Source organism: Notothenia rossii (assembly GCF_949606895.1).
Source record: "Notothenia rossii genome assembly, chromosome: 10".
NCBI lineage: Eukaryota > Metazoa > Chordata > Actinopteri > Perciformes > Nototheniidae > Notothenia > Notothenia rossii.
The window spans coordinates 9,728,024-9,744,636 of record NC_136908.1 but is presented as its reverse complement, the minus strand read 5'-3'; the positions used below and the strand labels follow the sequence as shown (position 1 = coordinate 9,744,636).

At 41.8% G+C, this 16,613-nt stretch overlaps 1 protein-coding gene across 1 annotated transcript in view; it reads left to right on the top strand.

Moving 5' to 3' along the window:
- Positions 1-3,763: 3,763 nt before the first annotated feature.
- The window catches only part of trim71 (tripartite motif containing 71, E3 ubiquitin protein ligase), a 37,787-nt gene continuing 24,937 nt past the window's right edge, over positions 3,764-16,613 (top strand). Inside the window, exon 1 of the mRNA XM_079655874.1 lies at positions 3,764-5,535. Within this exon, the coding sequence (XP_079512000.1) occupies positions 4,798-5,535 (738 nt within the window). The 5' untranslated portion in view covers positions 3,764-4,797. The remainder of the gene's footprint in view (positions 5,536-16,613) is intronic.

Below are 16,613 nucleotides of genomic sequence, written 5' to 3'. Positions count from 1 at the left end.
TTGATTTTCAATTTTTTTCATTAATACGCATTATTAATACGCACCAGTAACTGCTTGTGTGTGTGTGTGTGTGTGTGTGTGTGTGTGTGTGTGTGTGTGTGTGTGTGTGTGTGTGTGTGTGTGTGTGTGTGTGTGTGTGTGTGTGTGTGTGTGTGTGTGTGTGTGTGTGTGTGTGTGTGTGTGTGTGTGTGTGTGTGTGTGTGTGTGTGTGTGTGTGTGTGTGTGTGTGTGTGTGTGTGTGTGTGTGTGTGTGTGTGTGTGTGTGTGTGAGAATGCGTGTTTGTGAGAGAATGCGTGTTTTGTGAGTAAGTGTGTGTGATGTGACACTTTATTATTAATATTTATGGTTGTTAAGTGATATGTGTTTAAGAAGTGTCAAGGTTATTACTCACTTTATTAGGGCTAAGGGTCAACTCAACACTACAAAAAAAAACACAATTGACAATGACAATACTTAATGATCACAATTAAACATTAGTGTACCTGATATGTATGACGGGTGTGACAGTGTCACACTAATACCTTATAATTAGTAGTCCAAAAAGGGCTGCTGCTTGATGTCGTGTTGGTAGTAAAAAATATTGTGGAGGTAGTAAAAAAGGTAGTAAAAGGTAGTAAATTCATCTCTATGAATCCTGCAGATACCCTGGTATATAAGTGTATATTTATAATGGTGTTAAGTCTTTGATATTATATTGCTACATCATCTTACTGATTATCAAATCTTCAATTGTTGCTTGTTCAAGAGCTGTGATTTACATTTTTTATTTGTAATAGGTTTTTATAAAAACAGTTTTTGACTTTGTACTATTTGTTTGAAAATAAATCCCCGAATGATTGTCTTCTGGAAAATAAAAGATTGGCATGTAGTTAAAACACACTGCTGTTGTTTTATGCATTTACTTTGAGCATTCTTCCCGTAATATAAACTAAACAAAGTTGCATCACGTCTGCAGTTCAATCCCTGAGAGGCAGTGAGAACTGGTTTTCAAAACAGACATTTTCTACCATTTAAAAAAAAAAAAAGAAGGTTTTTTTGATGTATAGTTACATATGATGTCTAAAGAGCTACATGTGTCCGGCATCAGCTGCATCTCTCACCCCTGTTCCTATGCATTTATTTACAGATCACTGTAGTGTACATTTGTTACACAGCTACCGAACCACCAGGGGGAAGCACTGAGCCGTGGGGAAGTGAGCATAAATGGGGAAAGAAGTGAAATGACCCTTTAATTAAAACAAGAGGGGAAATGTGTTGAATTCACATTTGATAGGAATACAGATATGCTCAAACACATGCATTAGTCCACGTGCTCATTTTTAATCATGTTTTTTAACATTAAATTCAAGTCCTCAAAGAGGCAGTGGTGGACAGTACTTCACTTCAGTACAATTTTTGAAGTACTTTCTCTGACTTCTTGAGTGAGTCCCTTATCTGCTACTTTATAGTCATACTCCACTAGACTTCAGACACAAATACTCTGCTTCTGACCAACAAATATTCAGATTATTAATGCAAAATATAATTGAAAAATCCCTTATCCTGTATTATTATAGGTTTTGATGATCAGTGGGTGAAATACACCGCGCAGTGTGTAAAGTAGTTAAAGTTAACCCCGCCCCCTCTGGCTGCAATATGAAAGCGATAAATCGAAAATGTTAAATAAAAATTATATAAATGATTCTGGAATAGATATAAGTGTAAAATGACTACTTTTACTGTCTGTGCAATAGGTGCATTTTGAAGTGAATTTCAATTTGAACAGAGTATTTACTTTAAAAATGTATATTACTTCCAGCAATGCAAAGAGGATTGATTGATACATACATTTGCTCTGATGCTTAAAATGTATTTCTAAGGCAAATAGTGTGTGATTACCGGAGCAAATTAGAGATCTCAGAGAGGTGAAGATGACACAAGAAACGCAAACTGTATTTCCTCAACTTGTTTGCAACATGTATCATTTGTCAGAAACCAGTTGCGAAATGTTCATAGATTTCAAAAGCTGAATAGCGTTACTTAAAGTAAAGGCTCACCCCACACCATTCAGTCATATGACATACTTTAGGTAATGCAAATTCGGGAGGCATCCAGCGATAGTTAGTCCCAACACAGGACTGTTTGTGTGATTTGTTGTTGTTGCTCGGAGCAGTGCTTTATGAATCTAGTCCCCCCCCCCCCCCCGCCTCAAGTCCTGGTAACCACGTCTGATCTTCATGAAACTATATGAAAGAACAGCCAATTCTTCTTCACATGGAGAATAGTGACACTGGATTCTGCAGCCAGCGTCATGTGCCTCTGCAGAAACACACAGCTCTGTGTTATTCCCTCTTTGACGTGTTAACATAACCTCTGGCATGTTTCCAAAAGGTTCATCCTTTAATCTACTTGGAGTTTGCTGTAAATCAACTCACCATCTCAGCCTTCTTTAGTTTGAGTCACACCTTTAACCCCAGAGAAAAAAAATGGAGTAACATTTGTGACCCATGTCAAATTAGGTTTTTTAAGTGCCTCATATGATCTCTGTTATATAATAACCTAACCCCTCTCTGTCTTTGACTTCCTGCATCACGTTTCTCAACATTTTCATATCGACTTGTTGCCAAATCAAATGCAACGCAGCAAGATGAGAGATGGCTGGATGATACATCTGGAGAAAGATGCAGGACATTTTGCTCAGTGGTGGAAGAAGTACACCTAAGTTTTAAGTAAAAGTAGCAATATTGAATTATATTGTAACAGTTATTTTTTCCTTCAGGTGTGCACATCCTGTCATTCATAAGGACAGACTACAACCAGTGATGGAAGAATACTCAGATGTATACTAGAATAAATGAAGCAATAATGAAATGGAAAAATACTACAATTAAAACTCCCATTTATTAGTTGAATTATATGTTGTATTAGGTAATAATCTGAATCTGTGAAGTAACTTGAAACTAAAGATGGATACATGTAGTCGAGTTTATGTTAGCTAGAGGTGGTAGAAGTACTTAGATCTTGTAATTGGGTAAAAGTAAAGTACCAGAGTGGAGGAATACTCTGTTACAAGTACAAGTCCTGCAATCAAAATGTTACTCAAGTAAAAGTACAGAAGTATATGCATCAAAATATACTTAAAGTACTAAAAGTACTCATTCTGCAGATTGGTCCATTTCAGAATAATATGATATGTTTTATAATGATTGATCATTAAAGTGTTCTCAAAGCTGGTAAAGGTGCAGCTAGTTTGAATGACTTTGTATACTGCAGGGTAACTTGTGAATTTACTCCAGGTGGAACTAAAGTCTGATTTAAAGGTTGATTATATTTCACATCATTAATCCACATCTGTAGAGTAACTAAAGGTATTAAATACATGTAGTGGAGTAAAAGTACAAAGTATGCAAGTAGGATACCTCAAAATTGTACTTTGTTCTCATTGGAGTAAATCTAACTATTTACTTTATACCACTGGGTTTTAGTACTTAAACAATGTTGGATGGTTTAATCCATACCAATTAATCATATTTTAAAAGTCTTTCCTAAAATCAAAATGTATAAAGTAACTAGTAAATAAATCTGTAAAATAAATGTAGTGGAGTAAAAGTAATAAAGTAGCATAAAATGAAAACACTCAGTTAAAGTGAAAGTACTTCAACATTGTACCCAAGTAAATGTACTACATTACCTGCCACTACTGACGCCAGTGAGCACTGCTCGCACGCACGGACGCGCTCAAACTCCCGTCACCATCGGGAACGCGCATTTGATGCACACCCCTCTCTCCTCCCTTGGGCGGAAGTGGGTCCATTTTTTCTCAATCGGATAAGAGTGGCTCCAGGAGTTGCAGCTCGAGCACCACGGCAGCGCACACACCTTATGTTTATGTTAATCCTTAACCAACCGGGAGTAAACAACGGCAACAACAACGCAGTACGGGACGCGAATCCTCTCCGTACGGCCGTCGGGACCGAATTTTTCGGCACCGTTTTCCACGCTGCCAGTGCGCATTCCTGCACGCAGAGAGCCAGAGATCCAGCCCGGCCAACGGAGAGCTGCTAGCGTTCCCCTTCACAACCCCGGACTGGTGCATTCACCCCCGGAGGCTGGTGAAACACACCTCTGATGTTTGGGCTTTACTGGAGACTCCATGCGTTTGTTGTTTTGGAGACCCAAGGTGCACCATGGGATGGTTGCTCTGATGAATACGAGTACGGTCTTGCGTTCCGAGTCGACTGACCGGTGGCTGCGCCCGACGCCGCCTTCCAGGGCCCCGATGGTGGACTAGAGAGGAGGAAAACACAACCACAACACGGGCCTTAATTGTAGAAGAGGAAAGACCCATTTAAATCCTTTTTACGCTCGTCTTGGTGCTGTTGGAGCTCCGCAGTCATGGGCAGGAGAGACGGAGCCTCCGGTTTTTCGTCGCCGATCCAGTGTCACTCCAGTTTGGGGTTTATTTTATGAGCCTAAACAATTTTTCTCGACCATCGTAAGATTATTTGAAAAGAGGGACGCGGATGCTTCACCCTCGCCTTACACACGTGAATGATCATAAACGCCTAAAAAAGTGTTTTGTTTTTGTTGCCTCATCTTCGGAGAACTGCCTACCTCCTTGTTTCGCATTAGGTCAGAGTTATATAATACAGAGACAAATCTGTAAGTCCATGAGCACCGTTTCCACTGTTGAACTGACTTTGATACCTCATGAATCTACCTCAAATACACGTTTTTTCGCTACACCTCACAACTGGCCGATGTGACTCCAGATAAATACCTCAGATTGCGCATGTTGTAAACCTGGGTTTGGGTAAATGCTGCAGATGGCTTCGTTTCCAGACACAGACCTGCAGACCTGCCCGCTCTGCAAGGAGCTGTGCGGGTCCTCTGCTCCCATTTCCTCCAGCTCTTCTACCTCTTCATCTTCCTCGCATACCTCTTCATCTTCCTGCCAGACCACCAGGAGGCTCCACGTCCTGCCCTGCCTCCATGCCTTCTGCAGGCAGTGCCTGGAGGGCCAGCGGAGTCCCGGGGAGCCCCTGAAACTGCGGTGCCCCACCTGCGACCAGAAGGTGTGCATCTCAGAGGCCGGGGTGGACTCCCTGCCTTCCTCAAACTTCCTGTTCAGCAACTTGCTGGACGTGGTGGTGAGCTCCGAGGAGCAGATCCAGAACAAGAACGGCCACCACAACCACCTCAGAGGAGGCTTGGGTGGAGGCTCCTCTGGTTTCCATCACCCCCATGGAGGCCTGCTGCACCCCAACCACCTGGGAGAGCCTGGGTGCAGCTCCTGTGACGAGGAGAACCCGGCCACCTCCCACTGCCTGGACTGCCAGGAGTACCTGTGTGACAACTGTGTGCGGGCGCACCAGAGGGTGAGGCTGACCAAGGACCACTTCATCGAGCGCCTGGGGGAGAACCTCCACCTGAGCCGCCTCAACGTCAACAGCAACTCGGGGCAGCAGTCCCTCGCCCAGTCTCTGCAGAACAACTTTGCCCTGCTGTCCCTCTTCCAGGACCACATGAGCTTCTGCCAGCACCACGACAACGAGGTGAGTGGGGATAAAACTCTGGATGTCCATTCATGTGCAAAACACTCCTGACAAACCAATGAGAAAAATTTGCTCAGAAATAATCATCTTTTCTGATCTATTTTGACACATTTTGCATTGTCCTTGTTGAATGTGTAATTACATATTCTTTTGACATATGCTCCTATAGTGTAATAGCTTTATGTGTGTATTATAGAACCATACTGGGGGCCATATGGCCTTGGGTTCAAAGGGAGCTGAGTGGCTCTTCACCTAGTTCCCTAGAGACGAACAGGCACGTGTGCTGAGCTGGATTTACACACACACACACACACACACACACACACACACACACACACACACACACACACACACACACACACACACACACACACACACACACACACACACACACACACACACACACACACACACACACACACACACACACACACACACACACACACACACACACACACACACACACACACACTCACTCTGTGTAAGCATAGACACATGCAGAGTCTGGTTAATCTGTACCACACCATCCATTCAGGGCGGAGAGAGGCCCTTGTAGTAACGGCACACATGTTTCTATGACTGTTAGAAGTCCTATCCATGGACACATTATGGAGATCTAGGTTTTCTCTGATAATGGGAAAGACAAGTTGGAACTCGGGGCCCAAAGGGCTTTCTTTTCTTTTTTTACTGTGTGATCTGGGTAAAGTAACTACAAAGGCCTGTAAAACAGGAAACCAGCTTTTTCTTGGTTTAGTCATATGGTCAGGAAGAATAACAAATAGCATTGGTAGGGGGTCTTGGAATTTCATTTTTGATCCACTTCTGTTTACTGTTGAGCAGCTCAAGGAGTTTCTCCTTCCAACAAGCGCAGGGACAATAAATGATTGTATCTAAAAATTTGCAAAAACGTCTGTTATCCTCAGTCAGGTAAGTCAGCAAATGTAATCACCCGATATATTTGCACCTAAATGATTAGATGCATTACATTTTGTAACACTTTTGCAAGAGTTAAAGCACTGCTAACTTTCCCACATAACCAGTTATCAGACTATACATGTATCTTTCAGATTACAGTAGCATGTCTTGCTGCCTGTCGCACACAAACACCCCCGAGGGCGCAGCAGGATCCCCTTCATTGTTAACTGAACCTTGAAAATAATGCTGGCGCTGCCTACTGCGATTAAAGCCTCATAATACTTCCAGTGGTACAAAATGGGAAAATTGAGAGAGGTTGGACTAGTACAACCTGTTATACACGTTTTGATTGCCTGCAGATTAGGCTTCCTAATAATTTATGATATAGTTGCTAGGACTTGTTTAAGAAAAGCAATGCAGCCGTGTCCAGAGTTGTAAAAGAGTCCATTAAAAAGTTCTCAAAAGGCATAGATGTAAAGAAAAACTAAATCTGTCTGACATTACCAAACATAAAGTGCCCAGTCACAAAACCCCAGGTCACATTTTCAATTAACTTCCTGTCCGACCTGCCCCCCCTTCCCCCCAAACTCCCCATCCTTTGCCAGTAAATAGGTGAGTGCAGTTTTCCAGTAAGGGCTTCATTTCCCAGTAATGACTCACTCACTCACTGTGCTTCAGCCCTGGGGGAGGGACTGACACAGGAGAAGGCAGCTCTGTCTTTACCTTTGAGCACCAAGCAGGCCGTCATTGTCCGTCAGCTAGCTCCACATCCATCACATATTAAAAAGGTTCCTCATATATATACATATACCCAGTCATTCGGTTGGTATGCTCCGTAATCATTATGCCTTTGGAAAGTCCTCTTTATGTATTCTCAATTCTGATTTAATCAACGTACAAGTTGCCATTTATTAGTTTGTGAAGGAGCCAGTATGCTCCTGTTTCCAGTTCTCTTAACTTTCCAAAAGCGTTGATCTGGTCTTCATGCCTACTTAAGCAGTGCATTGGTGAGGAAGAAACCAGTGTTCGTACTTGTCTCTTTATCCCATTTTTTCCATTCTATTCCCAACTATTTATGTCTCTTTTCTACTGTCTCAAACTGGTCTATAGGCAGGACTAATAAACCTCGTTACTAAGAATATTGTCCAGCAAAGCCCCAACCAGATATTCCAGTCATCTGTTTTTCTTGTATAGTGGGAGCTGGTTACTGGTGAAGACAACAGAGAGCTGAAGTACTGGTTTTCGGACAGGATTTTTTTCTATCCTGTCATTCTATTAATCTAGATTTCCAGTGACGCAAACACAGTGGACTTCATGTTGTCTACTGTCTAGTTATGCCCTCTCACGCAAGCCCAGAATCAATCTGCAGTCAGCTGGCAGTCAGCTGGAGCCTCTGCTGTGTGTTCATCTCTTAACATAACACACAAGGCATTACAAAGCACGCTTTTGTCTAGGTGCTCCTTTGAGGTATGTCAGGGCCCTCATACCAATATAAAGACTGAGTAGTGTGGAGCAGGGTATCATCCAGGAGCCGCGTCCGACCCTTCCAGTGTTACGCGAGCCGGCCGAGGAATTTCCTCCTCTCCCAGGAGAGGATGGTTACTGCTCAGGAAGATTTTGTTAGTGAAGTTCTTGTGGAAGTGACCAGTCCCTCGGGTCTAAGAGGAATACAAGGAGAATTACATTCAGAAAGGGTCAGTAGAAATCCAAATCCCGTTCCCCTTTACTGGAGATTTTGTTGCCCACAAGACGTAGGGTTGGTTAAAAGGGTGCAGCAAGAATAACGGTGTAATTAATAACATTAACAGTGCCTCGATATATCATGGAACAATACTTAATGTCATAAACAACACCTCATTTGACCTTTCCTGGAGAGAGTTTAAATATCTGCTTGGAAATAGACTTTAAATGACTTACTACGTCAAGCAAAATGATACAGTGCTATGTTGTGTATAGTCTTAGCAAACGTTAGCTTAGACTGATCGGCTGAGGTTTTTCACAGCTCTGTATTTCTTGCCATCTACAAGTTGTCGGTCATGTTTGCCAAAGGGCTTGACTCTCTGCGACGTATGGAGCTTTCCATCTTTACGCCATAGATTTGGATAAGGGAGAGGTTATGTTTGTTTTCCCTCTTATGGAGGCCGCGGAGCAAATATCACATTTATTTGCTTTGGCTTGAGTTTGTCTCCCAATTATTTGCGCACCAGTTTATCGAGGTTAACCCGTTGTTATTGTACACTCCTCAATGGAGTATGATTTTGTAGCAGAATTGATTTACGAATGCTGGAAACAGAAGGATTGACTGTGAAATCAAGGGGTTTCAGTGGGAAGATAAGGCAGTCCGCTACACACTGATAAGAATATATAGGTTTTGCACACATGAGTGAATATGTTGGCCTACTTAAAAGCACGAATGTCAGTTGTTACTCATCCAAAGAGGCCCTGCTCATCCAAAAGGGGGGCCAAGTTGTGTGTGTGTGTGTGTGTGTGTGTGGTTGTAGTGGAAATGGAAAATTGGATTACATCAAAAGGGTGCCCTCTGCTTGCTGTGATGTCAGCCCTCCAACACACACACACACAACTCCATCAGAGGCACGACTAATGATATGATAATCCCACAAAACATCGCTCTGTGCTCTAGATTAAATGGTTTGCTGTGCACGTGCGTGGCTTCTCGGACACACACACACAAATAGCCCTTATAAAGTAGAGTGGGAGATGGGGGGTGGGGGGGGTTGCAGATACAGAGTGGTTGCTGGGCGATGAGCCTCTACAATACATTGTGTTTATAATGTTGAGGTGGAGTCGAACCAATCAGTCCGACAGTGCTCTAATTTCTCGTCCTCATTCGGATGTTTGTTTGCAGTGGGAGCTCGAGGAGTGACATTTTATTTCAGAATAAGAACAGTGTTACAGCAAAAGTGGCATAGCAGGTAATAAAGGCATACAGTAATACAAAAGAAAAGTACCCATTGGAAGAAAAATCTGAGAATCAGCAAAGTATGTCAAACTAAGTGACATAAATAACCTATTTCAACCTTAAAAAAATGTATACACAACATTTATAATCAGATTTTTACATAAAAGTGACTACACCACCACGGTACCATTGCAAACAAGCGTTAATATTACACACTGCAGGTTTATTGCACACGATTGTCCACAATTACACAAGTTTACAATCTATGTAGTTCTGTATGGGGAAGACAATCACTTGAAACACATGCTGGGCTGGCTCTCTGATCACCAGTTCTGCTCCCCCTCTCTGGAGCTCACTAGCGGAGAATGTTTGTAAGGAAACCTAACCCAACACTGACGCTGATACAAGGCCAGAGGAATTCCTGTAACTTGAGTTTATACCTCCTGGGTTCTCTTTTCCCCTTCTCTCTCGCTCACACACCCGGGGTATTTCCTCTGGCGACTCCTGCCTTTCTCATCAGCGCTCTCTGTCTGCTCTATGTCAGAGACAATGGACATTATGAATGCAGAAAGTCTCCTCGGCATGATTAAGCAGCTGTTGCTGTGGAGGGGCAAGTGATTACATTTCATCACTCCTGGAAGTATCCGTGTGAGTTTGGGGCTGCAGCGCTTTCCTCTCTGAGAGCATCTCCCATCTGTAGGTAGTTATCCCCTGAAGAGGATTTTAGTGTGTGTGTGTGTGTGTGTGTGTGTGTGTGTGTGTGTGTGTGTGTGTGTGTTTCCACACAGCCAGCAGAGTATATGAAGTTGTACTTCCAGAGGTTTAATGCTCAACATGTGCCCAGTAATTAGAGAGCATTCCCTGTTTCCTGTGTGTTGTGAATGTGTTTCATGTAGACTAAGGGGGATTGTGCATGTGTGTGTGTCCGTGCTTTGATGTCCATTTGAGGACTTTGGGGCCATATAAATTTAATGGATAGAAAGGGAGGAATTTATCACATTCTCTTTGACAACAGGGTTTAAAACCCGTTCACAAAGCTGGACCCTGCCACTTCCTCCTCAGTGGTTGGGCACAAATGGCGTTTTAATTGGCCATTATTTGACCTCACTCAACGGGATTGCGCTGTTAACACATTTGACGTTAAAACTCTCAACCCTATTTGGGGGACATTGCACAGCTTCCAGCCACATTATTATTATCATTATTTATTAGGCCAAGGCTGTGCTTGTTGCTACCACATGCAGATGATTATTATTATTAGATGTGAGTAACAGTTCGCTGTTATTTAAGGTAGCCAGCCTCTTTGCTCTAAATGTTAACTCCCGGTTTTTTTCCGTTGTACAATAGTAGATGCATTTTTCCTTTGGTCCAAGGCTGAAGGAACACTCTACATTCAGTAATGCTCTAACAGTCAACAGCACCAGGGGGGAAACAATTAAACACAACTTTATTAGTTTGAATCAAAACACATAATAGATGCTAATGCCCTCAGCCAAAAAACCAACAATCAGCATCATCTGATAAAACATTGCCAAAAAGCACTGTAACATGGCAAAGTGCTCTATTCAGTCATATATCTACAAGTGCATACTCCTTGTATATCATTAGCAACCCCAATACTTCATGTTCCTGCCATTTACAGCATTGATATAATCCATCAATCCCCTTGATGGATTATAAAACGAGTGTTACCTTCCTTTCTCATAGTTTTAGAAAACACAGATTAGCCTTCAGACTCATGGATCCTTACATCAACACTGGATTACCTCATAATAATAATAATAATAATAATAATAAGGTTTAACGGATATTTTCCTTTCTTGTTTTTCAGGATATAGCTTTTTGGAAGTTGTCACTCATTTATGTTAAGTGTAATGCTCCATGTGACAGGCGTTTGCTCATGTTGACGTTTGAGCTTACTTGTGTAACAGGGCCACTTCCTGTTAAGGTAATGCTCTCTAACCTGTGTTCAGGAGTTGTTTGTGTGTGACAAACAGGCCATGAAAATATATAAGGGACAAAACAATGAATGTTTGTTATCTGTTTTGGGCGTGGAGCGTGTGAATGTCCTGTGTTTTGGTCAAGAGTTGTCACGGACTAAAGTTCATTAAACATATGGGTTGTTTATTATACTCTCTTATGTCACTGACCAGGAGTAGGCTGCTTTGTGACTGTAAACAGGCGCACATTTACATCTCAGCTGCTCCACATTTCATTCACACAGCTTCTCCATTTCACCCCGCTCTCATGTTTCCCTTCTTCACTTTGTTATCGTTGTATAACTCCCTTTCCTCTCACACTAGATTTCTATCTCCGCCCGTGTCTCCCACCCTTTCACTTCCTCCCCCTTTTTCTCTTCTTCTTACTGCTGTAGTAATAATCACACGACAGTCAGTCACGTGCTCGCCGGCAAAAGAGGCCAGCTGACTGTGGTTTGTTTTCGCTCCGGGGCCGTCCAATCAGATCGCCGGCTCACGGCCACCGCCCCCGTCCCCTGTCGTATCTGGCAGGGTTTCAAAACATCGGCAGGCATGTCTGTGTGCGTGTTGTGTCCGTGGCAACGAGCCAACAGCGTTTGAGGGCGGGGCGGCGGCGAGGCAGCAAAGGGAAAAAGAGCATCGAGAGAAGGAGAAGAATGATGGAGGGAACAGAGAGGGGAAAAGGAAAACTATATGTGAGCAAGTTATGGACTGTGTTAGGAAAAGATTAGAGTAGGTGTCTGCGAGGGCCATAAAAGGAGCTTTGTCTGGCAGATGGTGTTCCTGGGATTGCTGGGAATGTCGGGATTGGGTAGTCCACAGATAATCCCGCCTGGACATACCAGACTGGCTTAGGTCTGCTGGTGTCTAGTTGGTGGAGTAACATTGCTAATCTTTCTTCTTTCCCCAAGCCTCACAACGCTGACTATAACAGCTGGAGAGTCAGAGACAGTCTCATCGAAGACAGATACAATAAGATATTCTTTATTGATCCCAATTTGGGAATTTGTTTGCGTCACAGCAGCATGTAAAGAGACAACACATATAAACGTCTCAAAATAAAAAATATATACACAATGACAGTGATAGGTATATTTCTGAAGACTATCTGTCAAATATACACTATGAAGGGCCAATACAGCTAACAAAACATAAAAGTAAGATATAATTAACGTTGATTCTGCAACATCATTCAGAGGAAAGTCGCTGGTTCATTGTTTTTTGCTTTGCTTTGCAGGAAACGCTTCACGCCATATTTACTGCCTATGTTTTCTTTTCTATTTTTGGGTTTGCTTAAGGCATCCTGACCCCAGCCTTTTGTCTGTAATGAGGCCTTTTGTTGTTACTCATGACACTACCTGACTTCAACTCGAAACGGAAAGGATTACGAAGTTTATGACCTAGATCTTTGACCAGAAAAACAAATGGATTTACTGATTTTTAAATTACTCATCATTTACAAGTATTCATAAAAAAATAACAACAATATTTTCTCATGTTGCTGTTGTCAAGGACACCTACCAGGGCAAAGTGTACACATTTAATTATTTGTAAATCATGTCGCTGTAAAAAGTGCATTTCAAGCTCAGTGACAACTAGATAATGTATCTTAAATAAAGCTTATTTAAAGGGATAAACAAATCTAGAAGTATGGTAAATACTGAGTTTTACACACAACGTGTCCGTTTGTCAGCAGGAAAAACATATTCTTTAAGTGTCAAAAGCTGCTAAACACTTAAATCCATCAACATATGAATAGATGTCTCTTCTGTGTATGTATGCTTTGCGTGTGTAAACAGTCCACAGTTAAACTTTTATATCATAAAACTAGGTCTATTTTTGAAGTATTCAGGCCGTATTTGTTCTTGTAGGTAAGAATAACCATTCAGAAGATGTTTTGAATACATTTGACCATCCATCCCTCCCCCCCCTCCCCAGTGGCTTTGAGCAGACATTTGTCTCTCTGGGTTAAAATAATATTTGTCTAACAGTTTATTTACATATCAACTGCCAGCCCCTGCACACTGCTACTGGAAAACTAAAACCCCAAAGGAAAAGAGCTGAGTGTGATCTCATCTTTAAAAATTAGCTCACATCTACAGTATGGACCACTAACAGTATTATCTTTCTGAAATCAAACGTGTGTTTGATTTCAGAAGCTTGTGTACATGAAGTTATAATAATGTGCATCTGTGAAATGCATTTTTGGAGTAAGATGGAAACAGAGGAATCAGAAGTAGGTTTACACATACGAGGAATTTCCCTTGGTGTATATGGTGCAAACATAAACACAGCTAAAAGATGGATTGTAGGAAAAACAGCAAAAATATAAGACCATCTATAAACAACTATTATAACGTGAAGATAAAGGAACATTTTTACATTAAATAGATATACCAAACATCTATGTACTGTATACTAATGCAACATACTCCAAATAATAAAATATGTGAAGTATTGTTATGGAAAGTGGAAAGTTATGCAGTAATAAAGAGAGGTAGCTTGTTTACACATGTGCAAAATATTCAGAGGGTGTGCTGAGCTGGCAAAACTCAAATGAAATAAATAAAGGGATTGTTTGCATAGTGTGCTTTAATGTAATCGAGTGTCTGAGGCCTTTGGACTGTTGCAGATTTTCCGAGCGTTTTTCTGGCACCGCAGTGTGACATTACATGGCCCTCGTCCCCTCCCCCCACTCGGCTGCACGGGGCGAGCCTACTGGCTGGCTGAGATCGTGCCCTCTCCCCCAGTTCCTTCCCAGTACCTCCAAAGGGAGGGAGGAGAGGGGGGAGAGGGGCCGGTCCTCCTCCCCACAGTGTGAGCAGAGGGTTGGCCGTCATGCACGTACACCAACGTTGTTTTTCCCTCACAACTTCAGTGTTGTGCTCTCGACAATCAAGAGCTTGGTGTGATACTGACATCCCCATTACAGCAGGGGTACTCAACCTGCTTTCCCAGGGGGGGCATGGGCCATTTCACTGTAGGGTGGGTCTTCCCCTGGCATTTATTTTTTTGTAAACAAGCTCTGTTAGTCTATTGTGATGCCCTCTGGCTCCTGGATTGTTTATATTTAATTATGTCTGCGCTTTTGGGAGTCTGCTAATTTGTAGTTGTCCTTCAAATTCCTCACTTATCTACACTTTTACTTTGGTCTTTAGATGATATAAATGACTGCAATTAATAATGCATGACTCATTTGTCAGGAGTAATGCACTGGCAGCATTTGGTTATCTGCATTTTTTGTCTGTATAGTATTTCAATTTGTCTTTTTTGGGGGGAAATAACCTACATGTTTAGTCCAATAATATAATTTCCTAATACCAAATGAGACTTCCACACATGTATTTGATTAAAAAAATTCAAAGATATAACAATGAAAATAAAACAGAGTTAAGCAAATCTGTAAACTGAATTAAAAAAACAAGAAGAAAATTCTAGATTGTTTTTTAATTGAATAATCAAATTACATCAAATAAGGTGGTATCAAAAACAAGCTAAAACTAAAAAAACCACCCTAAAATGGTCCTGTATGATGTGAATGAGCAGCGTAATGGGCAGAGAGGGAAACATCCGGTCACTAATGAAATACAATAACTCACTTCCCCCTGCCGAGCCCCTGCTCAGAGCTCACAGCTGATCACATGTTCAGCCGCTCCCCAGCAGCCAACGGCATCACGTTCACTGCTCTGTTTGGTTTGTTTTGCATATTACACGTCAACACACTTTTATTTTTTACATTCAAGATTCAAGGCTTGTATTGTCATTCGTACATAGCTACAGTGTAGTTATGTTGATGACAGTCTTAGGTCCCAGGCTCCTCCCACAGTGCAACACAATAAAACAAATCAAATAGAAGTAGTGCCATAATAGTCTATATACAAGTGATACATGAGCCGATGCTAACAAATGACACTTGCTTTTGACTTAACTCATGTCTCTTCTGAGCAAATAATTCATCAAGTTGGACGTTTTTGTCAGAGCGTGCGTTAGGGCTGCTCGATTATGGCAAAAATCATAATCTCGATTATCTGGGTCAATAATTGATATCACGATTATTAAAAAACGATTGTCCATTTACTTTGAAAACATCAATTTTTTGGAGATTTTTTTTTTTAACAGTCTGTTTTTAACAGTTGATTACCCTGAACTTTAAGTATAACTCAACTGAAAAAAGTTATTTGAAAAAAAAAAAAAGAAATAATCGTTTCATTTCGATTACGTTGTTTTCGTAATCGTTGCAAGCCATAATCGTAATTGCAATTCAAATACGATTAATTGAGCAGCCCTAGCGTGCGTCTAGTTTTTGTGTAACAGAGATACTTTCTGTAGGTGAGTCACCTCAGCCGCCCCTCTAGGGTGTTCTCTGAGGAATTTACAACTTTGTTAGCATGACACCACGCCTACATTTCACGTCTTTCTAGAGTTGTTTTTCACATGCACTCTGGGAGTTTCTGCTGTGTGTTCTTGCTCGTGTGAGTGGAGGTATCCTATCCGGCGTATCCAGTGCATGGCCTGGCTGTGAAATTCCTGTTCTGTTCAAGTACCACGTGTGTAACGGAGACGCTGCTTTTCCTGGCATCTGGAGAATTCGGCTTGTGTGTGTTGTGCATTTTAGTCTCTCAGTTTAAATATACTCAAAGCTTGTGAAGGATGGGTGTCAGAAAGAGGCAAGCGCTAGAACAGCAGCTTCCTCCTCATGAAGACCTCTGGGAAGACGCAGTATCCTGAGCCAGTCGATAATATTGACAGGCATTCCAAGAGGCTGTGTGTTATGTAATATATGAGCGTGTTTGTGTTTCATCTTCAGGAGCTGTTTATGGCTCATGAGCGTCATCAAAAGCCTGTCGCAGGATCTATTTCCTGAAATAGGACTCCAATGTTTTGTGTTGTTTTTCATTTGGCTATTTCTCCACTTACACAAAATCACAAATGGTTACTGTAAACATGAGATAATACAATCATGAGATATTGTAGATTGTTTTGAATGGTCCAGTGTTTCCCACAGAATTTGATTCTATTTGTGGGGGCCAAAAAACCAACAATCACCCCCTCCCCCCCCCCCAACGTTCTTGTTGCTCTGTGTTGCATTGATAATGAGTGAGACACACCGGAGTTGAGGATCTGTGGGGTTTATTCTCCCAAAAATATAATTTACAATTTAGGCCTTATTCCAAATCGACTTACAATGACCAATTACAGGGACATTCTCCGTGGAGTAACCGAGGGCTAAGTACCTTGCTCAAGGGCACACTAGTAGTGGTGTT